Source organism: Mixophyes fleayi, chromosome 4, assembly GCF_038048845.1.
Source record: "Mixophyes fleayi isolate aMixFle1 chromosome 4, aMixFle1.hap1, whole genome shotgun sequence".
Classification (NCBI taxonomy): Eukaryota; Metazoa; Chordata; class Amphibia; order Anura; family Limnodynastidae; genus Mixophyes; species Mixophyes fleayi.
In genome coordinates, this window is record NC_134405.1 from 336,322,486 (window position 1) to 336,349,609 (window position 27,124).

A 27,124-nucleotide genomic window follows, 5' to 3' on the forward strand; every position below is an offset into this window, starting at 1 on the left:
CGCTGACAGCAGAAGAGAGAAATGAAAGTATCTCTGATACTCAGAAACCAGTGGGTGCAATTCAAATTTTCCAGACAGGGCGAGGCTGAGCTTATCACTCAGATTGTATATATATATAGGATCAGTTATACTAAGGGACACATAATAAGTAAAGGGGCATCATGCACAAAAGTACCTATGTTTTGGCGTAAATTAGGTTTGTTTCAATGGTATTTAAAAATAAGAAGGCATATATAACATTGTGTTTATTGCCACCCTGCACAGGGAGGGAAGAGGTTTGTTTTCCTCCACCTGAATCACTTTCTCTCATCAGGTTGTTTCATAGTCCACCAGGATTAACTTGTGAAACCCCTATCTGACTCCCTAAAAGCACTTACAGGCACATACTCAAAAATATGGCTTCAAAGGGACTGCACAGAGGAAGGAGGGAGTGCACAGTGTATTCTTAAACCTTGCAGAGTTCTCTGAACATGAATAAAAGATCTGGAATGTCCTCCAGTGCCTTTCCTCACCAAATGGTACCCCAGAGACTCAACCTGGATCTCTCGGTGGGTCTGGGACTTCATCTTTACTCTGTTTGGTGTCTTGCTTTCTTTTTTTCTTCTGGGTTCTCCCTCTCCTTGTATAAGACCTGGGCACCCTCTGACTCTCTTGCAGCCAGTGTAAGATCCCTAATATAGAAATAATATAGAAATTTCCACATCCAATAGCGCTACAATATAAAACAAAGTGTGTATTCAATAAAAAGTCATTAAAGGCATAGTCCTCATAGTTCATAAGCGATGTTATGTCCACAGGATGTATTTGATTTCAGTGTTTCCATTAGATGGATTTCCTATTCATATGGTATGGGAAAGAGAAAAGAAAAAGAGACAAAAAAGTCTCATAGTGCATTATCTTTTTATAATGTATTTATTCTAATTCTCATAAAACATGTAAATTTACAAAGGTAAAAAAATGCAAGTATTCTGTGTTTCCTTATTTAAAATGAGTGTCCTGAGATGATAAAGAGTGGCTGCTCACCAGAGATGACCGATGATCTGAATGGGTAATGAATGGGTCTTGAGGTCCAAACTGTCTTCAGTAAGGAATCTCCTTCAATGGTGCCGCAGACACAGTTAAAAAAGTCAGGATCTCCATCAAGCCAAAGCAGGGATCCTTTGACAAGTTTTTCTTTTAAATTTTTTGCCTTTCTATAGATGAATGTAGGAAATTCTGGTAATAAAGGACCTAAAATTGTGTCCTTCTTTAAAAGTCCCCAATGTTTTTTGAATATTTTTTCCATCTCCTTATGCTATCGGGTAATAAAGGACCATTGGAATCTTTCATTGTTTGTTTTCAGTTTCTTTTTTTCCATTATGTTGTTTCTATTTGTTCCAGATATTTTGGTTTTTGCTAAATTGATATCACATTGAGAGTATCCCTTCTCTAAAAAGTCTGTTGATAGTTTCTCCATTTCTTTTTTATATTCCAAATCTTCTGTGCAGTTTCTCCTTGCACGTACAAATTGACCATATGGTATATTTTGTAACCATCTTTGATGGTGATTGCTTGAATAGGGTATAAGTGAGTTGGAATCCGTTGGTTTCTTAAATAGTTTAGTGTGAATTTTTTTGTCCTTGACATATAGTGTCAGGTCTAGAAAATTGACACTTACTGTGCTGATTTCAAAAGTGAGGTTAATATCCAACAGATTGTCATTAAAAGATCTGCAGAATATATCCAATTCCTCTCTATTGCCCCGCCAAATAAACAGGATATCATCAATAAATCTCATCCAGGATACCAGGTTCGCCCCAAGGTGCTCATGAAGCCTAATGATTTCCTCTTCCCAATAGGCCATGAACAAATTAGCATAACTTGGGGCGAACCTGGTACCCATTGCTGTTCCTGTATTCTGTAGATAAAATTTGGAGTTGTAGTGGAAATAGTTGTTCTCCAAGATGAAGAGTATCCCCTCCTCTAAAAAAATTTTTAGATTTATTGGGATATTATTTTTAGTTACAAAATGATTTACAGCCTTTAAACCTTTCTTGTGATTGATAATAGTATAAAGGATATTATCTGGCTGTGGCAGAGTCCCCTCTGTTAGTCTTGCAGCTAGCTCTAATAGTCTTACAGCCTTGCCAGACAGAATAACAGCTTTCTTTAACAAACTGACAGCTTTGTCTGTTAGAGCAGAAGCTCTGTCTGATAGAGCAGCGTTACAGAGCAAGCTGCCATTCTGTCTGTAGGATTTCTCAACACTCATTGTCTCTGTTAGAGGTAAAGTCTCTGTATTCTCCTGGTGGTAAGAATCTCACATTAGCAGTACTCACATAGCCTGTGTTTGCTGTGTTCCCTAGTAGCTTTTGTAATGCAGTACTGTGCAGGCTCTCTGCTCCTCTCCAGGATTCACCGGCTGCAGGACTCCTAAACATGCACCAGGCTTTCTTGCTTAGTGTTTCTCTCCCTATAGCAGGCTTAGCAGACATTTGAACACTGATTTCTGGTTACAGGTGGTTCCCTTGGGTATGGCTCTGGACCTGAATATGGATCCACCTACCTCCTCTGCAAATCTCCTGTATATCTCCTTTTCTTCCTGTGATTCTAGAGCCAAAGCCACCATTTCTGGTCGGCTCTGATGTCATTTCCTGGCTCCGCATATCTCAGGATGCTGGAAACTTTAGTTTGTAGTCCCTGAGGTTGTTACCCTGCCCTCTACTGCTGGATAATGGGTTAATGTTTAACACCTTTGCCTTGCCAGCTGGTTGGTTTGTCCACAGGCAGACTTATTGAACAAGTCTGCACCCCTAGTACCCCTAGTGGGTACTAAATCTCCTAGGCAAAGGATTGGGAAAGCAAAACAGTGCTTTAATGCAGAATACTCACACAATGGGTTACAACCATTTTACAAACAATTACCAGTGGGTTAATTCCACCAAAGCCTAATGTACAACCCTGTCTGAAAGGAGCTTATAGTCCTTGTTCTCCGTGAGCTCAGTCCTGGCTGCTGAGCAAGAACCTTTACTGCTGTACCAACAAGGTAGGAAACCAAGTCCAATGTCTCCCTGCTTTCAACAGTCTTTTACATTGACAGTCCACCAAGGCTTACATGATCAAATTACTGGCACGGTCCACCAATACATGATCAGCCCAACAGGAGATGTAAACCCTAGTCAGAACTGATCAAACAGGAGACTCTTGTCAGTGGGGAAAAACCCTCTTTTATTCCTGGTCTGGTTTCGATGGTGTGGTTTCAGTAGGGCAGTGTTCGATAGCTCAGACCCACTGGATTGATACCTGCTTATTGCAGGGGCTGTCACTGAGTTTCCCCACTTCCTCACATCAGCAGAGTTGTATGGCTCTGGGAACTCTAGCTAGACTAGGGGGTATATTTACTAAACTGTGGGTTTGAAAAAGTAGAGATGTTGCCTATAGCAACCAATCAGATTCTAGCTGTCATTTTGTAAAAAACAATAGATAAATAATAACTAGAATCTGATTGGCTGCTATAGGCAACACCTCCACTTTTTCAAACCCGAAGTTTAGTAAATCTAGCCCTAGATGTGAAACAATGACACCAATTTAACCAGACAAAGGAGCATGATCACCTTAGTATCTGGGCATCTCGAGCCATGTCCCAATTTATTCCATTACAGTATTTTTAGGTGAATTCATGCTCTGGACACACTGGCTCTTCTGGCAGCAACTTTTTGGGCTGGAACTGGTCGACTGGGTACCCTGATGACATCCGGTGAATGTAGCTCTCTTAAAGGACATGTTAAAAAATCTAACAGCGCCTAAAGAACATACCTGGAAAAAAATGTATCAAGCTGAGGGTTTGAAAAAATGGAGATGTTTCCTATAGCAACCTATAATCCTATAGATTCTAGCTGTCATTTTTTAGAATGTACTAAATAAATGATAACTAGAATCTGATTGATTGCTATAGGCAACATCTTCACTTTTTCAAACACGCAGCTTGATACATTTACCCCTTGGTGTCATTTAAGAACAATGTAACCATAATACATTCTAACACACATATAACCATAAGACATAGCAATACAACAGGTACTGGTGTGAGTGGATGCCAAGCAGGCTTAACCTTTATTTCAAGCAGCCTGTACCCTGCTCTCACCACACCAAAAGCTCCACTCTCTTTGTCAATCATCTCCTGGGAACAGTTTATAATGGGGATGTGGCAGGACACCAGGAATACGCAGTGATAATATAGCATTACTGTATTCATGTAGAATATAATGTAAGGGATTCTTTTGTAAGTGCAGTCTAAATTCAGAAATGCGTCATACACTCCATCCTACATTGTCATATGAGTGTACTACATGCTCTATGTACCTATATGTTTTGGGGTGACTTGGGTGTAAGTATATCTGACGTACGTCTGATGTTATACTGGGGCATATGCTACTAGTGTAGAGCTGGGCACATCCTGAGTTGTGTACGATTCAGACTATGGGTGTAAATATTATGCAAGTACTGTACTCTCTGGGAACTATTTCAATGATAAAGCCTTCAGAACTAAGCTGGTTTTATTGTCATTAGACTTGTATCACATGCAACAATCGCATCATTTTGTTTGCAAGTCTGCAATTCATCTCCCCCACCCCCACATTGCATGTTATATCCAAAATGAAGTGCAATTCAACAGATTCTGCAACACACTAAAGGGACAATCACTAATGTTACAGCTCCCTGGAAGTCTGCAAGTTATAGAGAAGAGGCAGAAATCCAATATGATGATCTACTCTTCCAGGAGTCTGGGAGGATTCCCCGACATTCAGGAGTTTCTGAGACTTCCTGGGAAGGGGGTGGGGGGGGGGGGGGGGATCTGGTATAAGGTGATGTCAGTGCTGTTTCAACAGATAAGTACAAAGTACAGAGGTGGTTATTTCAGTCTTATCTGACGCTGTCTGTACTTTACCCCATATAAATAGTATATAATGACTGAGTGTATCTCGTGGTCACTGCTTGGGTAAATTGATGTCATTATCTTATAATATTTTATTACATAGCACTTTATACAAGCAGACATTTGTTTTATTTTCATTCTGCAAACAGCAAATGGCCATCAGCAAATGTCTTTAGTACTAATAAAGAGTTTCAATAAATAAATACATTTACAAAATGTGTTAATGTATTAAAGGAATAAATGTCTCCCTCATTAGAGAATACAGTAATTTGGTGCTACAGGGCTCCCGTAGTCTAGGGAAGTAGCATTGTCATTATAGAAATGCCCACATGCTTTACTCACACATGCCCCCCTATACCCAGCAGCTTTAGTCACACATGCCCCCTCTGCCCACATGCTTTATACACAGGTACCCCCTCTGCCAAGCAGTTTTACACACACATGTCCCCCTCCCCATCACATTACCCCTTTGCGTTACCTTTTTCTCCACCAGTGGCTTCCAGAACAGGAAGATTTCCAGCAGCTCCTGCACTGTGTACCATGTGACCACTGCATCCACATGACCTGTCTGAAAGGGGATCTAGCCACCACCTTCAGCGATGCTGTGCAGGCAGGCCATGTGGTTCATGCATAGGCTTCCACATCGCATAGTACTGACTGCGGCTGTATAATCCACTCATAGGGGGGTATTCAATTGTTAGCGAGTTCCGCTAAATACTCGCTCTCTAAAAATATTACCAGTAATACGGTAATATGCGCGTAAATACCGTTAATACAGTAATTTACTCGCTGGATTTCATCTAGATATTACCGTATTAACGGTAATATTTTTGGAGCGCGAGTATTTAGCGGAACTCGCTAACAATTGAATACCCCCCATAGAATACTGTACTAGCTGTAGTACAATATTCTATGAAAAGATTGTGTCTGCATATAACAGTATGCGATGTGACAGCCTATGCATGGACCGCATAGGCTGCCTGACCGACGCTCCCACCGCCCCCTCCACCGGAAAACACTAAAAAAAGGAAATGAAAAAAAGAAAAAAAAATTGTTGGTGGTCCCTGTAATTAGTACCCGCTCTCCTCCCTCTCAGCGCCCCTGGTCACACCTCCCTGTAACACTGTATGTTATAGGAAAGAGGCAGGATCTGGGATGGTGGTCTACTCTTGAGGGAGTCTGGGAGGATTTCCAGAAATTCAGGAGTGTCCCTGACTTTCCCAGGGAGTAATCAAGTATGCGGTAATGTCAGAGCTTATTGAACAGATAAATACTGAGGTGGTTATTTCAGTCTTATCCGAGGCTGTCTGTACTTTACCCCATATAAATAGTACACAATGACTGAGTGTGTCTCATGGTTAGTGCTTGGATAAAATTATGTCATTGTCTTATTATAATATTTTATTACATACAACCAGATATTTGATTTCACTTTGCAAACTGCAATAGAAAATGTGTCTATTATTACTGATGGGCAGTAGCGCTGGTAGTAATGCCCATCTATACTGGCATCACTACTGCTGGGCATAATTTCAGTGCTGGTGCCCATCACTACTGCAACTTCAAATTTAATATGAAATTTATTTTCTTCAATGGCATTTGTGAAATTCAAATAATTGTATGAAGTTGTTTGAAATTAATAAACATCAATTTAATTGGCTTTATCTGAAAATATGCGAATATTGACATCTAAGGTTCAGGATAAAGGAAATGTATCATGTTTGGTGTCATACTATTCCACTTTCTATCATCAGACATCCGCAACAATCGGCTAAGCGATCGCACCCTGCGTATGCTAGTTATGGATGATAAAGGATTAATGCTCAAAATGATATTGTATTTGGAATGCTAATAGGCTGGTTTGAACCAGTATTTTGGTGGGCTCCTGAGAGAAAACACGTAGGCAGCTGTTAGAGAGTTGACCCCCACCGTTGGAGAGCATTGTTTGAACCGACCTATGACCTGCATTATACTGGACTGTCCTAAATCCTGAACCAACGGAAAAATGCCATGAGATCAGCACTGTTTTTTATGTACCACAAACTGTATGTAAGCCAAGCACTGAGACCATCATTCAGTCTACTTTGACCACAGGCTTCAGGATTGAATGACTGTATGCTGGATCTAGTGCGCTGCATATCTATTGGCTATACTTTATTTTATTTAATTGTTATTTGTTACATCTTGATATTAAATCTCTTTTGTGCATTGGAACCACATTGATCGCAGCTGACAATATAATAGCGACTAGACGAACATAACAATTGGAGGCTCTGAGCGATAATCACGCTACTGGAAGATTCGCAAAACCTACAGGTTTTGTTTGCATAGCGTACACGTATATAGTTCCCTGTATATTTGCCACATGTTTAAACAGTTGTATTGATAGATAGTCCTGTTGTATTTCAATGTGAAATGAATTGTTAAAACCTCTGAGAAGTTAATATCGCCATTTGTGAAAGTACTTTTCTGCGCATAAAACAAAGGTGTATGTGAAATTGTGAATTGTGTGATTATGAGCTTATAACTGTTGTGAATAAAGGTAGTATACGGTGAATTAAGGTAGTATACAGTAAATAGGTAGTATACAAGGTATACAGTGAAAATAGGTAGTCCCAATTGCAATTTTAGTGCTCTACAGATAGCCTAATATAGGCAGACCGCACGATTGTGCCAATTGTAGACGGTGGAGGAAATGCGCTGGAAAGGCTCGTATTAGTAAATATTTAGTGCTCCCAGTGGTAGAGTACTCAACAGAAACCTCTCTGCAAGGCGGGATATTGTTATATGCTGTGGAGTGTTGATATTTCCATCAGTCCAGTAGAAAGTGCCTGCAATAGGGACCTCGCAGGGTGCGCTGGCAGTCGCGTGTATTGCTTAATGGTACACAGTGGAGAGTGAGTGGACGCAGCTTACAGAATTCATCCACGGCCAATAAAAATCTTTAGCAGGAGTTTTGTGTTGCGAAGCATTGAGGATTCCATTTCCACATGGGTGCTAAACAAAGATCAACAAGAGATGGTTGATGAGGTACTAGTTAAAGAAGGACCAATAGGTTCAGCAAGATATATCATGCGTGTGAAATATGGTGCGTATGCGTACTGTGATAAGTGGGTCAAGCTGACCAATGAATGTGTGAAACCCTTTCCTACAGTTGGTAGTTTAGATCCAGAGGTATTAAGTACTGTTAGAGATAAAATCTGTTTGATAAAGTCTTTAAAACTGAGAATTAAACACAACGACTGTTTAAAAACTGAGGCGACAGGGTAGCGCATCCGTAGCGGAAGGAAGCGTTGCGAAAAGAAGGGAGCCCAAGCGTGCACCCGCCAACATATGCAGACGGTGGGAAAAGTACAGCTGATATCAAAAATGATAAAACTAAAACAAGCAATTTATATCCTATATTGAGTAATTTATAAGGTAATGTTTCTGAAAAACCTACAGTTATTTCAGCCATTGCTCATGCAATTAACATGCAAGAGGTGCCATGCAGACAAGGAAAGGGAGCTGTCCCACCAGCAGGGGCAGCAGCTGAAAATTGGTTAGAGTAGTGTAGAAATCAATAGGCGGGAGAACATTCATTGTACTGAAACAGTGATTCCAGCAATTAGTCCAGAATGTAGTGATTTGGTAGGCTTATATCCTTTCCGTACAATAGCAGTTCCCAATGGGAAAGCAGACAAAGATGGTGTAGTTCCCATAAAACATGTAGCAATGCATTGTCCATGGACTAGATCTGAGCTGCATTCAATTATGTTTGATTTCCCAGACCATAGAAAGGATTTGTTAGAAATTTGTCAAAGATCTGGGCAATGCTCATGAGTCGACTAATAAAGATTGGCAAGTGGTGTGGAGGGCATGCCTACCTCCCAATACTGATATGCAAAAGTTTATTAAGGATTGCATATAGTAGGAAGATAAGTCCTTAACAAATGATGATATATCAGGAAAATATTAAACGTATAACCTCACAGTTGGCGATATACTTTCCAGTGGTAGTGAACTGGAGCAAAATTTTTACCATCAAACAAAAGGATAGTAAAAATGCTTTAGATTATTTTGCCAGGGCCCTGACAGCAATGACCCACTATACTTGGATTTCAGACATAAAGGATGATGTGCATCACAGGGCGGTCGCTGTTACAGTACTAATGGATGGTCTCAGGGAGAATCTAAAGACTAGGGTACAGACCTCTTTACCTAATTGGAGAAGAATCGCGGTAGATGTTCTTAGGGAATCTGCTGTACAGCACAACAAAAATAGAGGTAAGAGAAAGGAGGCGCAAAGTGATAGGCTAATGATGGTAGGTATCCAGGCACTAGAAGGACTACATAAACTACCACAGTATAATAACACTTATTATGGGGAAAGGAAACAACATCTTACAACCAGTCAGGTTGACTGAGAATCTTCGGGAAGAACCTACAGTGACAGTTGATGTATCTGGTTTAACAAAAACTTTTCTTGTAGATAGAGGGGTGGCCAGGTCAGTGATAACTTCTCCTTTAAGTCTACAGGTTACTAACAAAACTGTTCCAGCCATGGGAGTAACGGGGAGAGTGCTACATTACCCTTTGACTAAACCCGCAGTGGTTACTATCGGACCCCTGCACACCAAGCATTAATCTCTCTTGGCTGCAGCAGCTCCTACTAACCTACTGGGCAGGGATTTATTGTGTAAAATGGGAAGTGTTATTTACAGCACCCCTGATAGTGTGTTTCTGGATATATCAGGGAAAGTTGCACATGAGGTACTGGACATATTAGACACCCCACAAAGGTTAATGTTGTACTCTATCATTCTAGAACAAATTCCATCTCAGGTAGAGGTAATGTTATCACAAATACTAGGTTCCCTTTGGACCAAGATGGACAGGACACTGGATTGATGGCAAATGTAGCTCCTGTAATAGTTAAGCTGAAAAGTGGTAGGCAAGCTCCAAAAATCCCAGAGTATCCATTAAAACCGGAGGTGGATTTAGGGGTGTATCCTGTAATTGAAAGGTTGCTGCAACAAGGGATCTTAATTCATACATCCAGCACAGCCAATAGTCTAATTTTCCCAGTGAAAAAGAATGGGGGGAGGGGCTACAGATTAGTCCAAGACCTAAGGGGAATTAATAAAGCAGTTGAGAGCCAATGCCTCGTAGTGCCCAATACAGCTGTCATCCTCATGCAGATTCCACCATCTGCTAGTCATATTACTGTCATTAATCTTTGTTCTGCTTTTTTCTCTGTCCCTCTTCATCCTGACTGTCAATATCTCTTTGCATTCTCCTATTGGGGGGTGCAATATACTTGGACACGATTGCCCCAGGGGTCCATTGACAGCCCCAGTATCTTCTCCCAGGCTTTACATGACTGTTTACAATCCTTCCAAACAAGCAATGGGTCTGTTCTAATTAAATATGTTGACGATTTGTTGCTGTGCTCTGATTTGTTTATGTCATCTGTGTATGATACTACTGTTGTTGCTCCATCTCTCACAAACAGGACACAAGGTTGCAAAGGATAAATTACTACCATGTCAGACCAAGGTTAAATACTTGGGACACTGTCTCACCCAAGGGTTAAGACACCTGACAACGGACAGAATTCAAGCAATACAAAACATGACCCTGCTGCAGAATCAACAGCAGATCCGTACCTTCTTGGAGATGTGTGGGTATTTTAGATCATGGATTCCATTCTGGCATTACCATTGCAGGAATTAGTCTCATCCTCATCCTCAAAGCCTGAGCGTGTTACACACACAGAGGAGTCAGAGCAATCATTCTTTAACGTGAAAGAGAGTCTGACTAAAGCACCTGCTTTGGGAATACCTGATTATGAAAAGCCTTTTGAGTTATATTGTACGGAAGCTGATGGATGTGCAGCAGGTGTCTTGACACAGAAACATGGTGACACTAGCAGACCGGTAGCATACTACAGTGCACAATTGGACACTGTGGCAAGATTACTCCCAACATGTTAAAGAAGTGTAGCAGCAACTGCTCTTCTGGCAAGTAAGAGCGAGGACGTAGTATTAGGACAAGATTCAATTGTTTATACATCCCATGCAGTATCTGCTCTATTAAATTCAGTTCAAACTAGAAATGTCTTCTCAGCAAGATTCACAAAGTGGGAACTAGCTCTGATAGCACCTGCAAACATCACCACCAAACGGTGCAATACTTTAAATCCAGCTACATACCTTCCATATGTGCCTCAAGATGCACAAAGGGTGTAAGGAGAGGAGACTCTAGCTGAAGGTGAATTTTGCAGGTACACTGATACACATGACTATATGGAAAATCTGAACCAGACTTTACTGCGAGACCTGACATACGTGACATCCTCTTAGAAAATGTAGATTTAACGTTTTACAGGGATGGGAGTTGTCACAGATAGACAGACACAGGAGAACTATGTACCGGTTTTGCTGTTGTAGATGATGAGGATGTTATAGAAGCTGAACCCCTTGGCCCACCTCACTCAGTCCAGGTGGCAGAACTCATGGCACTAAGAAGAGCGTGTGAGTTGGCAGAGGATAAATCAGATAATATATACACTGACTCTAGGTACGCTTTTGGGTAATACATGATTTTGGGCACTTTGGCATCTAAGAAACTTTATCACAGCGACAGGCACACCAGTAGCACATTCACAGCACATTGACAGCGATACAGTTACCTAAGGCAGTAGCGGTCATCAAGTGCAAAGCCCACACATACGAAGAAGACCTGGTGATAGCAGGGCAGACAAAGCTGCCAAGTGGGCAGCAGGGCTATCTGTAAACATGTTAACTGACAAGATGATGGTTTTCCAGACGCCAAAAACACACAAAAATTAATTGAACTGCAAAATTTGTGTTCCCTACCGGAAAACGCGGTCTGGAAGATGAAAGGATGTGTTCAAGGGTTCTCTGGAGATGGAGAAGTTAAGCCTGTGGCTCCCAGAGCATATTTCCCGGGCCTAGCTGAGGCATCACATGGTCTGACTCATCTGGGTAAAGAAGGTATGTGTAAGCTGGATAGAGCATACTGGTGTCCACCAGGCTTTTCTTCTCAAGCCAGTAAGAAGGCAATGTCTTGTCATTCATAACTTGCTTCAAAATATTTCTACGATGTTCTAAGAAATGTAAATATTATGGTCTAGTTGTCCACCCTATGTATTGAGCACCACAGCCGCAATTGATTAAATAGACTACATAACTAGACCAACAGTCTATAATATTTTTAATACACAACTTTTGTCCTGTTATGAATGATGTAAATTCACTCGCTTTGTGTTCAACATAGCCACATGTAAGATAATGCGGTTTCCCACATTTATAAAAACCATTAGGGTGTGTATTGAGCCAGCATTCAGGATTCCTAAATATATTGTCATTTCTTGATATTTCATTATCTTGCTTGTCCCTAAAAAAACTTGTAACTAACAATTCCTTAAGATACTTCGCCCGCCTGAATACAACATTCTTCCCTCTATTTATATTGGGGCCTATGAATTCATGTAATTCCAATAATGCTGAATTTTTATTGACTATATGCCTAATTTTATTTGCATCCGAGTTGAATTTAGTGACAAACACCAATGATTTGTCACTATTTTCTATACTTTTTATCTTCTTCCTATTTTGCACCAAAAGAGTACCTCGATCCAACCCTCTTACAACTTCTAAGGAGCTATCTAATATCCCTTTTGGGTAACCCTGCAATAAGAATGATTCACAAAGAGTCTTCAACTGTCTGTCAAAATTACAGTAATTTGTACAGTTCCTGCGAATCCGGAGAAACTGTCCCTTTGGCATGCTTTTCTTCCATCCCATTGCATGATTACTTTTATAATTCATATAATTGAAACCATCTACCTCAGTGTAAGTTTCTGTACATATTTTCTTTTCCCTCACTGATGCAATATCCAAAAAGGTGATTTTTAACACGTCGTGTTAACTGGTAAACCTAATCCCAAAATCATTATTATTCAAGTGTGACAAGAAGTGCGAAACAGAAATCTCGTCACCATCCCAAACAAAAAATAAATCATCAATATATCTGCCATAGAGAACCAGGCTTGCCCCAAAGTCAGAGTCCCAAATGTTAAGGTCTTCGAACATACCCATGTAAAGGTTGGCATCACTTGGGGCGGACCTGGTTCCCATGGCAGTCCCCCATGTTTGTACAAAAAATTGTGAATCAAAAATAAAATAATTGTGCTCTAAAATGAACTTGATTGAATTAAATAGATAGTCGCACATCTTTATTTGATGGTGAAGTAATTTCTGATATTTTACCTGTTAGCGCCTAATTATTTGTTCTTTGATTTTCTCTCAATGTCGTGTCTTACCTGTTTGAGGTAAAATGTCGGGAAGACAATACAAACTGAGCCATTCAATATCCCTCCTACAGACGGACCTTTTCAGGTACTACAAATTAACTTCATCCAATTACCACCTTGCAGGAATCTCAAATATGTATTAGAGGCAATTGTATTAGCCCCTGGGCTAAGGGGGCCCCCATTCCCCCGTGAGGCCCCCCCCATGTTAGCCGACCGACCCCCCCAAGCGCTTACTTTCTCCTGTCACTGCAGTACATTGAGTAGAATTTAGCAATAAAGTATATGAAATGAGAGTATTGTAAAAGACTAAAAAGATAGCGATGGATACAAAAGGAAGATAAGCTATAGAGAATCCTCAGAGCACTAGAATGATAATCTGTGTGCCGGCAATATGTCAGTTGTGAAAGATAAGTGAAACAACCCACAATCCAGTAGTAAACAGTGTGTGTGATTTGTCTATACCTGTTTATATTACTGAACTACAGTAGTTTCCCTTTCTCTAAAGAAAAAAGAACTGGATTTAGAGATAATAATCAGATGATGCGCACAGACCTTTTACCTCACTCACTGTAGTAAGATAACGAACACTTAAATATATAGGTCCTAATTCATCAAGTGACGAAGACAGCAATTTTGTGCACATCATCCGCAATATCACTCTGCGCATGTCCAGAACTGGACAATATGCCACAGAATGCAGCCACATTCAATTCATCTTCAAACGTAAAGGACACTTATTACAGACCACAATTTCAGGGAGGGAACGGGATGAGGAAAGGCCGTTTGGCCTTCATCAATGTACAGTAAGGGTGTTCCAAACTTGAGCGTGCACAGCCACATCCGATGCAAGCTATGGGCATTTCTCTGCTACTTGTTTTTCATCTGTATCTCTTGCTTCAGCTACAGGGCTAATCTAAGTGCACAGACCCGAATTACATGCAATTTGAATCAAACACACATTGCGTTTAATATGCGTCCCTTGGTGAATCAGGCCCACAGTGTCCGCAGTGTTTGCATCTTTCCACATACGTTTGTGTCATCAGTCATTTATGAAATATTAAATGTCATGATTCAAAAACAACATCTTGAAATTTCAAAGAAACAAAGTCATGTGTAAATTATATGTTTTCCGTTTCATTTGGAGATGGACTCAACGAAAGGATATGTGGTAACAATATTGAAAGTGGAAACCCTCTTCATTTTTTTGTACTTTTTTCTTTAATTCAAGACCTATTAGTCAACGTGATTGAATGATAAAAATTGCACAAAGATACCCGATACACAGATTATACTGAACACACCAGCACTGCAACAGTTAAATACATCAACTTTCAGTACATGCACCAACGACAATTCATGGGTGATAAGCAGGGCCGGAATAATGGAATGGAGGCCCCTGGGCTAAGGGGGCCCCCATTCCCCCGTGAGCCCCCCCCTGTTAGCAGACTGGCCCCCCTGTTAGCCGACCGACCCCCCCCCAAGCGCTTACCTTCTCCTGTCACTGCAGTCCTCCTTCCGCGGCGCGCTGTAAGCTGCTTACTGAGGAGATCCCGTGACACTCTCGCAAGATCTCCTCAGTAAGGAGATTACTGAGCGCCGGAGAAGGAGGACTGCAGTGACAGAGCTCAGCATTGATCGGGTGGGGGGAGCCCCCGCCCCTGTCCCGATCAATAATTCTGCTGAGCTCTGTCAAGGGCCCCCTGGATGCCCGGGGCCCCTGGGCTGTAGCCCAGTTAGACCTTGGGTTAATCCGGCCCTGGTGATAAGAAAGAATTATTAGTAGCGTGATCAAATTTGTTATGTGTAGGTTTAGAGTTGAGTGACTTAGGAAGTAATGTGATATGATCCAGATGATTAGTATAATTACATAGATTACATCATCATTTCTGTATACATGGAATGTATTAATTTCTGGCATGTGCCGTATGATATTCACCACTGTTATTATTGCGTAATCAATACTTTACATTGTTATAATCAGAAATATAATATAACACATATCTTTGCTTGTCTGCGTGAACCTATCGTATTAAATATTACATGGGGACTATAGGGAGAGGTTTCCTGAAACCTCCTTGGAACTTATATCTCAAGTATTTACCCTAAGTGTAGTATAGATATAGGTGAAGGCACTAACCGCTCAATAATAGCTAGTAAAAGGGTGTTACATTAATATCACCAAACTCTACCGATAATGCAGCATGAATGGGCTCAGTGAAAGTGGCAGTGACGGTGTGTAAGTGTTTGATCGGGTCACACAGAGCATAAAAGGACAGCTGTCCAGCCTCATAATCCAGACATATTCTCACTCTATCATAAGGAATATTGTCAGGTAACTGGATCACTTCACTGTCATGTATCACTGAATAATGATTATTAAACCGGCTCCTACACAAACACCAGGACTTGTTATTATTTCCAATGTATGACTGATCTCCTTTCCTGTCTGTACTGGGATAACACATCCCTACCCTCCATTTCCCTGATTTACTGACCTCCACTTCCCAGTAATGTCGCCCTGATAAAAATCTCTCAGTGCTTATTACCTGAGAATACTGAAATCTCTCTGGTGTTTCTGGACGATTCTGGTATTTACATGACCAGGATGCAGTTTTCATGTCACCTGATATATGTATATAATTACCAGCTGTGTTTACATCCAATAATACGTCTGTAGCTTCCTCCACATAGATCCCTATATTTATACCTGTTATTATATCAGATAATGTATTATTGGCTGTGTATATATCCAATATGTCTGAACCTTCCCGCACAAAGACCCCCGTCGTTATATCTGCTATTACATCAAATAATGTGTTCAATGTCTCTGAGATGAGACCCACATCCAGATCTTCTACATCATGGACCTGGTCATCATGTCTCTCTCTGTCCTCAGTATCACACAAGTCACCTGTGTCTGGTTCCTGTAAGACAGTCACTTGCTCAGACATGTTACACAGCTCCTCAATGTGACGCATCTTTCTGGACAGCACGTCCTTTTTTATTTCCAGCTGCTGGATGAGATCAGAGACTGAGAGTGAAATGCTCTCTTCCTGCCTCGAAATCTCACTCAGGAATCTCTTCTCTAGGTCTTCCAGCTGTCTTCTGATGTCTCTAAACAGGGCAGTGACTCTCTCTCTCTCACCAGATGCTTTTTCCTGTTCTTCTCTCCTGCGCTCCTGCAGTCTCTGGACTCTTTTCTCAGTCTCCTCTATTTTTGTTGTCAGTTTGTGAAGAACATTTATCTTCTTCTTCTCAAAGGCCTCATCCAGAGTCTCCACAAGGTGTCCTTGGTGTTCTCCATCCAACCTGCAGCACACACAGATACAGGCAGCATCCTCAGTGCAGTAATACTCCAGGATCTTCTTATGGACAGAGCATTTTCTGTTCCCCAGGGAAGTGGTGGGATCACATAAGACGTGTTCTGCTGACTTGCTGTGTACTCTCAGGTGATTATCACACAGAGAAGCCTCACAATGCAGACAGGATTTAGCAGCAGGTACAGGAGAGTGAATACAGTAAGTACAGAAGATCCCAGTCTCCTCCTGATCTGGCCGAGTAGACAGGAAACTCCTCACTATGTTACACAGAGTTATGTTCCTTATCAGTGCAGGACGCTCCTGACACTCTGCTCTGCATTCAGGACAGGTATAAACTCCAGACCCCTCCTGTGTATTCAGCACACGATCAACACAGACCTGGCAGAAGTTGTGTCCACATCTCAGTGTTACAGGATCTGTATAAATGTTCAGGCAGATGGAACAGTTCAGCTCCTGTCTCAGATCAGCAGATGCCATCGCTGACAGCAGAAGAGAGAAATGAAAGTTAAAGTCAGACACCAGTGGGTGTGTTTCACATTCTGCACACAGGGCGAGGCTGAGCTTGTCACTCACATTATATCAATAGGATCAGTTATGCGAAGGGACACAGGTGATAAGTAAAGGAACATCGTGCACAAATTTTTTTAGGAAAGATTGTGTTTCTTCCAGTGTTATAACTTAAAAAAATGATGACAAAGGCATATACTGTATAACAGTTTGTTTATTTCTACTCTGCACCTGAAAGAAAGAGGTTTGTTTTCTTTTTGTCATAGTGCCTCCAGCCGGGTCACTTTATATCTTCTGGTTGTGGGTCACTGCTTGGTCCACCAGGAGTTGACTTGTGAAACTCCTACCTGACTCCCTACAAAATCACTTACAGTCATACACACTCTCACAGACGATGCCCTCACTGGCAAAAAGTGGGTAAATAGTTTTCTCTATATACAGCAATGGAAAAAGTCATAAAGTGGTGTAACCATGAAGATTTAAGGGTTAAGTGTGACAAATGCAAACTCTTCAAGTAGACCTTAAAGTTAATTAATCCAATATAATAGCATACTGTACACAAAGGAATAGAATACCGACAATGCAATGATAATATTATACACATGCAGTAACGTAATGATAACAATATGCAAGCAGTGTGACAATACACTGGTATTAGCAGAGGAGGTACCATTGCACCAGGTGATCGCTATTTCAATATCCAGATAATTAACAATTTTTATTATATTTAGTGTTATTTCTGGATGGTGCACTCACACACAAAGTATCTTAATATCAGAAGAAAAGAATAAAGAGAAAAATGTGCTTGTTTGAGGCACTCAGCGATCTTCTAATTATAAAATATCTGACTCTTTATTAGTTAAACTTAAAATAGAGAATAAATCCCTCCAAATCCAATAGCGAAATATAAAACCAATAAAGTGATTACTAAAGTGAATTAAAATAGCAAAAATAATATTTGATATGCCCCGCTACTATGTATATAATATTATATTATTGGATCGTATTAATAGTAATATACATCACTCCATTCTGATATAAACTTAATCAGATATAATAATATTGTTCAGCTAGTAGGGTGGTTGTTATAAAGTTAATATTAACCAGACTGACCTCTCCAGTTCATTATCATATAACACTGGTAGATGGTTATCCTACAAATTAGTTTGTTAAGATCTTTCTCAAATAGTTCTTCCGGTTTTACGAAGTTCTAATGATACTCAAACCAGGTATTCTTATTTGGTTACTTAGTATAACTAATGTAGGACACCTAATATAGTGCTTATAGCTGCTACAAGGTCTCAGTTCTGCCGTTTATACGGTCTCACACACACACTCAGTAGTATCTCTAACTCAATGAGGATAGGTGCTGTCTGTTCTTATTTAATGTGTCTATTATAGGACACCTAATATACTGCTGACAGCTGCTACAAGATCTCATTCATACATTTGCACGCTCTCACACATGCCCGCTAATATGACAGGCCCTATTGAGGACTTTAAGCGTTTCCTACGATCATAATTAAGTTAGACAAAATAACAAAAGAGTGAGAATGTATAGTAGCGAGGCGAACGCCACCGCGCGTTTCGCTAGTCGCTTTTTCAAGGCAACCCGAAATGAGGAAGAATAAGGATATTTGAGCTGTATTATACACCCAACTCATATATGAGACAATTTATGTTGCCTAAATTTGATAGACCTAAAGACTGCAGCTACTGACACCTGAGCCAAGGACGTTTCACAGACTATCATGCCAGCATGGAGTGACGGTTCTTCTACTCTTCTTCTTCCAGGATTTTTCTCATTTTTATTCTTTTTAGGACTTTCTACTCTTGTGATGGTGGACAGATGATGGGAGAGGGTCCGGTAGTGATACTGATGATGTGGAGTTGGAGGAGAAGTTGTTAGAACAATCAGTACAGCCTGTTACTAAACTCAGTTCAGGGGTAATGAAAAGGTCTGCTAACTCTGGAATTCGGAGACAGTGTGAGGGGGTATTGTCTGAGGAATATTGTATCTGTAAGTACTGTGACTCCCTAATTGAAGAAAAGTGCATCCAGCAATGCCAGTCTAATAGTAATTTTGGTTGGGCTGGCATCCTCTGGAGGACTATCACTCCCTAGTGGGTAAGGTCTTAAACCACTCTGAGTGCTGGGTGTGCTTTCATGTGCCTCAGGGACAACATAATGTAGGATTAGTACCGTTACCACTAAACATCTCTGAGGTCATCAAATTACGGTTAGGGAGGCCCATAGAAGGGAGACATGATATCAATAGGTCCCCTAGTCTAAAGCTTCACCAATACTCCATCGATCGGTAATTGTTATATCTGAATTTTTCACATAAAAAGAGACTGGAGAATTGGGAAGCTGACCTACCTGATCAGACAATAGGTCGCCACACCGGTATTGATGGGAGACTCTCAAAAATACCAATAATCAGAAATACTGATGGACATCATAGACGGGGGCATATCAACAAACATAAGAGAGTATTAATTGGGAAAGTGATTTTAGGTTATTGTCAGAATGTTATACATGCTGAAACTTGTCTTGAACAGATGGAGACACTAGGTATGGGCAGTGTTGTCAAAACTTTATGCAATATTATCAATGATCGGACTATACCTTATGTCCTCCCAGATGATTATCTTTGTGGAAGAAAGGCTTTCTCTTGATTAACTCTGAGTTCCAGGTGTTTATGTTTTCTAGGTAAATTGGTTCCTGAGATTATGACCATTACATATGATGAAATGATTGATATCCAGAGAACAACATCACCCCCATATGTACACACACAGTATGAACATAGTGGCAAAAGAAATATGATTCCGGTGAAGAACCTGTAGCTACAAAGTTAATTAGTTAAACTACAGGATTTTAAATTATGGTCGCATTAGACTCCACCAGGATCGCTCTGGGAACCCTAAATTTTAAGTATATACAAGACCTGGCTAAATTAATAGACAATATCACCGAGATGTATGACGACACTTTCAGGTATATGGGTAAGGAGCTACAGCCTTATATAAAGGAGTTAGTGTGACATATTTTGGTATTAAATTATCTCACATCTATTACTGGTGGATACTGTGTGATGTTAGCCACCCAATTTGGTGTCAAATGTTGCACATACATCACCAATAATACAGATGACCCCAAAGAAGTTGTTGATCGAAAAATAGACGTAATCTTACAATTAAAATGGGAATTTCGGAAGAACTATAATTCTTAGCTGTATGAAATAGTAGAAAAGGTAGCAGGATGGTTTTCATGGTTGAACCCTGCAAAATAGTTTTCAGGTATAGGGGAATGGGTACAAGAAATGATCACTGGTATAGCTAAGCTCCATATTCTTATATTTGGGGTCATTATAGTGATTTGGCTCATATGTCAGATGTGTTCTTACTGTGTTGAAGTGTGGGAAGCGTACTGCTGAGGTAAATACCGAAAATGAGACTGTAATTATGATGAGAATTACAGGTATCACGGTTAACGAAGAACTGCATTATAATCCTGAAATAGAAAGTATAATTAGGTGATAGTATTGTGCACTATCAAAGGATGGCCTGTGAAAGCCAAATAATTGAAGTTTCAAATGAATAAACATCAAGTTAATTGGCTTTATCTGAAAATATGTGAATAGCACTCTACGGCGTGGAAGGACGTATTACTCAATAACACTAGCGAACACTTTTACATACATTTACACTCACACATTCATTTGTAAATAGTTCACCTTAATAAAGATCCTGCACATAGTCTTTTATAATGAAATGTAATAGATTTAATTGTTTAATATAATAATGTTAGAACCACTGTTTGGTGTCATACTAATCCACTTTCTACCATCAGACATCCGCAATGATCGGCTTAGCGATTGCACCTTGCGTATGCTAGTTATGGATGATAAAGAATTAATGCTCAAAATGATATTGTGTTTGGAATGCTAATAGGCTGGTTTGAACCAGTATTTCGGAGGGAAGACACAAAAGCAGCTGTTGGAGGGTTGACCCCCACCCTTGGAGGGCATCGTTTGAACCGACCTATGACCTGCATTATATTGGACTGTCCTAAATCCTGAACCAATGGAAAAATGCCATTACATCATCACTGTTTTTATGTACCACAAACTGTATATAAACCAGGCTCTGAGACCATCATTCAGTCTACTTTGACCACAGGCTTCAGGACTGATTGACTGTATGCTGAATACAGTGTGCTGCGTATGTATCGGCTGTACTTTATTTTATTTAATTGTTATTTGTTACATCTTGCTATTAAATCTCTTTTGTGCGTTGGAACCACATTGATCGTAGCGGATAATATTTATTGATAGCAACTAGACGAACATAACACATTACTATGGATTGGATGTTGCTATGTATTGTTGATGCACATATGTGATCACTATATTTTGGACATAGGTATCCTATGCTCTAATCAGATAACATGTAACAAGATAATCATATAACAAGTGGATCATTTATACTGATTAACAACAATCCTACACTCCCTGTGTCCTGGTGATTCGGTGCTACTCTGTCATTAAATAAATGCTCTGTTTGCATTCAATGGACCTGATTCATCAAAGCACGTATCTGCCGATTTTGAGCAAATCGTAGACCAAATTGAACTGAGCGTGCCCATAACCAGACTAAAAACGCCAGTAAGCACAGCCCTGTCCGCTGCTTCTTTGTATGCAAAAGACATTTACTACAGCCTACAATTGGGAAGAGTGAATGGGGAGAGGAAGGAGCGTTTTACCGTGGCTAATTTACAATAAGGACGTGCCAAGCTGGAGCGGATGCAGCCATGTCCGAATCAAGCTCTGAGCGTCTCACAGTTGTTTTTCTTCCTTTTCTCTTGTACCAGCTACAGGGCTAGTCTAAGTGCTGATAATTAGTAATGTCAGACAATTACTAGCAGGGGACATCCTCTGCCCCTGTAATATGCTGCCATGTTACTACTATTGTTCATATTGAAGTGGTGGGGCACTCACCCTGTGTGGACTGACCATGTCCCTCCAGGGGCTATCTGTGCCCCTACCATTTTTTCCTTGGTGGACCTTTCATGCCCTAATTGAGCACTAATGTCATTAATACATTTTAAAGCATGAAAAAATAAAAGGGGGTGGTATAAAGAGGGAGTGCTGTATAACCAGCAGTGTTGTAATATAAATAAAATAATAGTAATTATATTTTTTTATTCTGATGAATATCAGGTTACTAAACATAAGCAATGGGGCATGCTGGGATTTGTAGTCCTACCCATCTTGTATTATGTAAGAAATATAATATTTTACTACAATTCCCAGTAGGAGGAGCTTTACAGAAACCACACCTCATTCACCCCCTGGATACATCACAGCCAATATGAGTAATAGAACCAGCTACAGGGCTAATCTAAGTCCGCAGACCCGAATTACATGCGATCTGAATCAAACACCCATTGAGTTCAATATGTTTCCCTTGATGAGTCTCCGGAGTGTTTGCATCTTTCCACATACTTTTGTGTCAACAGTCATTTATGAAATGTTAAATGTTATGATTCAAAAACAACATCTTGAAATTTGAAAGAAACAAATTGATGTGTAAATGATATGTTTTACGTTTCATTTGGAGATGGACTCAACGAAAGGATTTCTAATGTGGCAACAATATCGAATGTGGAAACCCCCTTCATTTATTGTAGTTTTTTCATTAATTGAAGAACTATTGGTCAGTGTGATTAAATGATAAAAATTGCACAAGGATACTCGATACACAGATTTTACTGGACACCCCAGCGCTGCAACAGTTAAATATATCAACTGTCAGTACACGCACCAACGACAATTCATGGGTGATAAGAAAGAATTATTAGTAGCGTGATCAAATTTGTTATGTGTAGGTTTAGGGTTGAGTGATTTAGGAAGTAATATGATATGATCAAGATGATTAGTTAAATTGTATAGATTACATCATCATTTCTGTATACATGGATGTATTCATTTCTGGCATGTGCCGTATGATATTCACCACTGTTGTTATTGCGTAATTTATTATTATTATTATTAATTTTTATTTATAGGGCGCCACAAGGTGTCCGTGGCACCGTACAGGGAAAAAAACAAATTACAATACAAGGTGAGACAGCACAGTACAGTAAACATAAAGCACAGTAACTCAGTAAGCTCAATGCACAGCTAGTGAGGGCGTGGGGAGTATCCGCAAATGACAGGGCCCAAAAGGAGGGCGCGGAAGACAGGGAGACCCCCAGAGGGGGGAGGAGGGCCCTCGAGGAGGAGGGCAAAGTAGCTGGAGAGCAGAGTTAGAAGTGGTGGAAACAGGAGGAGAGATGGCCCTGCTCAGAGGAGCGTACAATCTAAGGGGAGTGGTGGACAGACGGAGAAACGCAGGGGAGAGAGGGAGAGTAGAGGGACGGAGGCAGGGAAGGGGAAAGAAGGGGGAGAGGCAGAGGATAAGGTAGGTATTTAAGTGGGAGACTGGAAGGCTTTAAGAAAAAGGTGGGTTTTTAAAGCCCGTTTGAAACTGGACAGGTTAGGGGAAGTACTGATGGAGGGAGGGAGCTTGTTCCAGTGGAGGGGGGCAGCGCGGGCAAAGTCTTGGATACGCGCGTGGGAGGAGGTGATGAGGGGGGAAGATAGGCGATGGTCATTGGCAGATCGGAGAGGACGGGATGGAGCGTGAATAGATAGGAGTGTGGAGATGTAGGGTGCAGTGGCGTTGGCGAGGGCCTTGTATGTAAGAGTGAGGAGCTTGAACAGAGTTCTGTAGGGGATGGGGAGCCAGTGGAGGGATTGGTAGAGGGGGGAGACAGAAGAGGAGCGGCGAGAAAGGAAGATAAGCCTAGCGGCTGCGTTAAGTACAGATCGAAGAGGATCGAGATGAGAGTGGGGGAGGCCAGTGAGGAGGAGGTTGAAGTAGTCCAGGCGGGAGATGATCAGAGAGTGGATGAGACATTTGGTGGCATCTTGGGAGAGGAAGGGCCGATGCGAGCGATGTTACGCAGCTGGAAGAGACAGGATTTAGCAAGAGAGAGGATGTGGGGGCCGAAGGAGAGAGAGGAGTCGAGGATGACACCAAGGCAGCGAAGTTTGGGGACAGAGGAGATAGAGGTGTTGTCGACAGTGATGGAGAGGTCGACAGGGGATGAGGTATGGGGGGGAGGAAAAACTATCAGCTCGGTTTTGGCGAGGTTGAGTTTGAGGAATCGAGAGGACATCCAGGAGGAGATGGCAGAGAGGCAGGCGGACACCCTAGAGAGGAGGGAGGGAGAAAAATCAGGAGAGGAGAGGTATAGTTGAGTGTCGTCAGCGTAAAGGTGGTAGCTGAAGCCGAAGGAGCTGATGAGTTCACCAAGGGAGGAGGTGTATAGAGAGAAGAGTAAGGGGCCCAGAACAGAGCCCTGGGGGACCCCGACTGGAAGGGTGGACGGGGGGAGAGAGACTCAGTGGTGGTGACAGAGAAGGATCGGTCAGCGAGGTAAGAGGTGAACCAGGACAGGACAGGGCCAGAGAGGCCGAGAGACTGGAGGGTGTGGAGGAGGAGGGGGTGATCAACGGTGTCGAAGGCTGCAGAGAGGTCAAGGAGGATGAGAAGGGAGAAGTGGCCCCTGGCTTTAGCAGAGAGGAGGTCATTGGTGACTTTAGCCAGGGCAGTTTCAGTGGAGTGAAGGGGGCGGAAACCAGACTAGAGAGGATCAAGGAGGGAGTGTTCAGAAAGGTAGGAGGTGAGACTGCTGCAGACGAGTAATCAAAGTCTCATCAAATCAAAGTAATCAATACTTTACATTGTTATAATCAGAAATATAATATAACACATATTTTTGCTTGTCTGTGTGAACCTATCAGATTATATATTACCAGGGGACTATAGGGAGAAGATTCCTGAAACCGCCCTGGTACTTATATCTCAAGTATTTACCCTAAGTGTAGTATAGATATATCTGAAGGCACTAACCGCTCATTAATACCTAGTAAAAGGGTGTTACATTTATATCACCAAACTCTAACGATAATGCAGCATGAAGGGGCTCAGTGAAGGTGGCAGTGACGGTGTGTAAGTGTCTGATCGGGTCACACAGAGAATAAAAGGACAGCTGTCCAGCCTCATAATCCAGATATATCTTCACTCTATTAAAGGGAATATTGTCTTGTAACCGGATCTCTTTCCTGTCATGTATCATTAAATACTGATTATTATTATTATTATACCACCCCCTGCACAAACACCAGGACTTGTTATTATCTCCAATATATGACTGACGTCCTCTCCTGTCTATACTGGGATAACACATCCCTACCCTCCACCACCCTGATCTACTGATCTCCACTTCCCAGAAATGTCGCCCTGAGGAAAATCTCCTGGTGCTTAATACTTGATTATACTGAAATCTCTCTGGTGTTTCTGGGCGATTCTGGTTTCTACATGACCAGGATGCAGTTTTCATGTCACCTGATATATGTATATAATTACCAGCTGTGTTTACATCCAGTAATATGTCTGTAGCTTCCTCCACATAGATCCCTATATTTACACCTGTTATTATATCAGATAATGTATTATTGGCTGTGTATATATCCAATATGTCTGAACCTTTCTGCACAAAGACCCCTGTATTTATATCTACTATTATATCAAATAATGTATTTAATGTCTCTGAGATAAGACCCACATCCAGATCTCCTACACCATGGACCTGGTCATCATGTCTCTCTATGTCCTCAGTATCACACAAGTCACCTGTATCTGGTTCCTGTAAGACAGTCACTGGATCAGACATGTTACACAGCTCCTCAATGTGATGCATCTTCCTGGACAGCTCGTCCTTCTTTATTTCCAGCTGCTGGATCAGATCAAAGACTGAGAGTGAAACGCTCTCTTCCTGCCTGGAGATCTCACTCAGGACTCTCTTCTCTAGGTCTTCCAGCTGTCTCCTGATGTCTCTAAACAGGGCAGTGACTCTCTCTGTTACACCAGCTGCTTTTTCCTGATCTTCTCTCCTGCGCTACCGCAGTCTCTGGACTCTTTTCTCAGTTTCCTCTCTCTTTGTGGTCAGTTTCTGCAGAACATTTCTCAATTTCTCCTTCTTCTTCTCAGAGGCGTCATCCAGTGTCTCCACCCGGTGTCCCCGATGTTCTCCAAACAACCTGCAGCACACACAGATACAGGCAGCGTCCTCAGTGCAGTAATAGTCCAGGATGTTCTTATGGACGGAACATTTCCTGTTCCCAATGGAAGTGGTGGGATCAGATAAGACGTGTTCTGCTGACTTGCTGTGTACTCTCAGGTGATTATCACACAGAAAAGCTTCACACATCAGACAGGATTTAGCAGCAGGTACAGGAGACTGAATACAGTAAGTACAGAAGATCCCAGTCTCCTCCTGATCTGGCCAAGTAGACAGGAGACTCCCCACTATGTTACACAGAGTTATGTTCCTCTGCAGTGCAGGACGCTCCTGACACTCTGCTCTGCATTCAGGACAGGTATAAACTCCAGACCCCTCCTGTGTATCCAGCACACGATCAATACAGACCCGGCAGAAGTTGTGTCCACATCTCAGTGTTACAGGATCTGTATAAATGTTCAGGCAGATGGAACAGTTCAGCTCCTGTCTCAGATCAGCAGATACCATCGCTGACAGCAGAAGAGAGAAATGAAAGTTAAAGTCAGACACCAGTGGGTGTGTTTCACATTCTGCACACAGGGCGAGACTGAGCTTGTCACTCACATTATATCAATAGGATCAGTTATGCGAAGGGACACAGGTGATAAGTAAAGGAATATCATGCACAAATTTTTTTAGGAAAAATTGTGTTTCTTCCAGTGTTATAACTTAAAAAAATGATGACAAAGGCATATACTGTATAACAGTTTGTTTATTTCCACTCTGCACCTGAAAGAATGAGGTTTGTTTTCTTTTCGTCACAGTGCCTCCAGCCGGGTCACTTTATCTCTTCTGGCTGTGGGTCACTGCTTGGTCCACCAGGAGTTGACTTGTGAAACTCCTACCTGACTAACTACAAAATCACTTACAGTCATACACACTCTCACA

At 41.3% G+C, this 27,124-nt stretch overlaps 1 protein-coding gene across 1 annotated transcript; it reads right to left on the reverse strand.

The window, feature by feature from the left end:
• Positions 1-14,724: 14,724 nt before the first annotated feature.
• Positions 14,725-26,704, reverse strand: LOC142150883 (uncharacterized). Its single transcript, XM_075206057.1, is given in 2 exon segments — positions 14,725-17,133; positions 25,069-26,704. Coding segments are annotated over 2 exon segments (3,384 nt in total). The 3' UTR covers positions 14,725-15,385.
• Between the last annotated feature and the right edge of the window lie 420 nt (positions 26,705-27,124).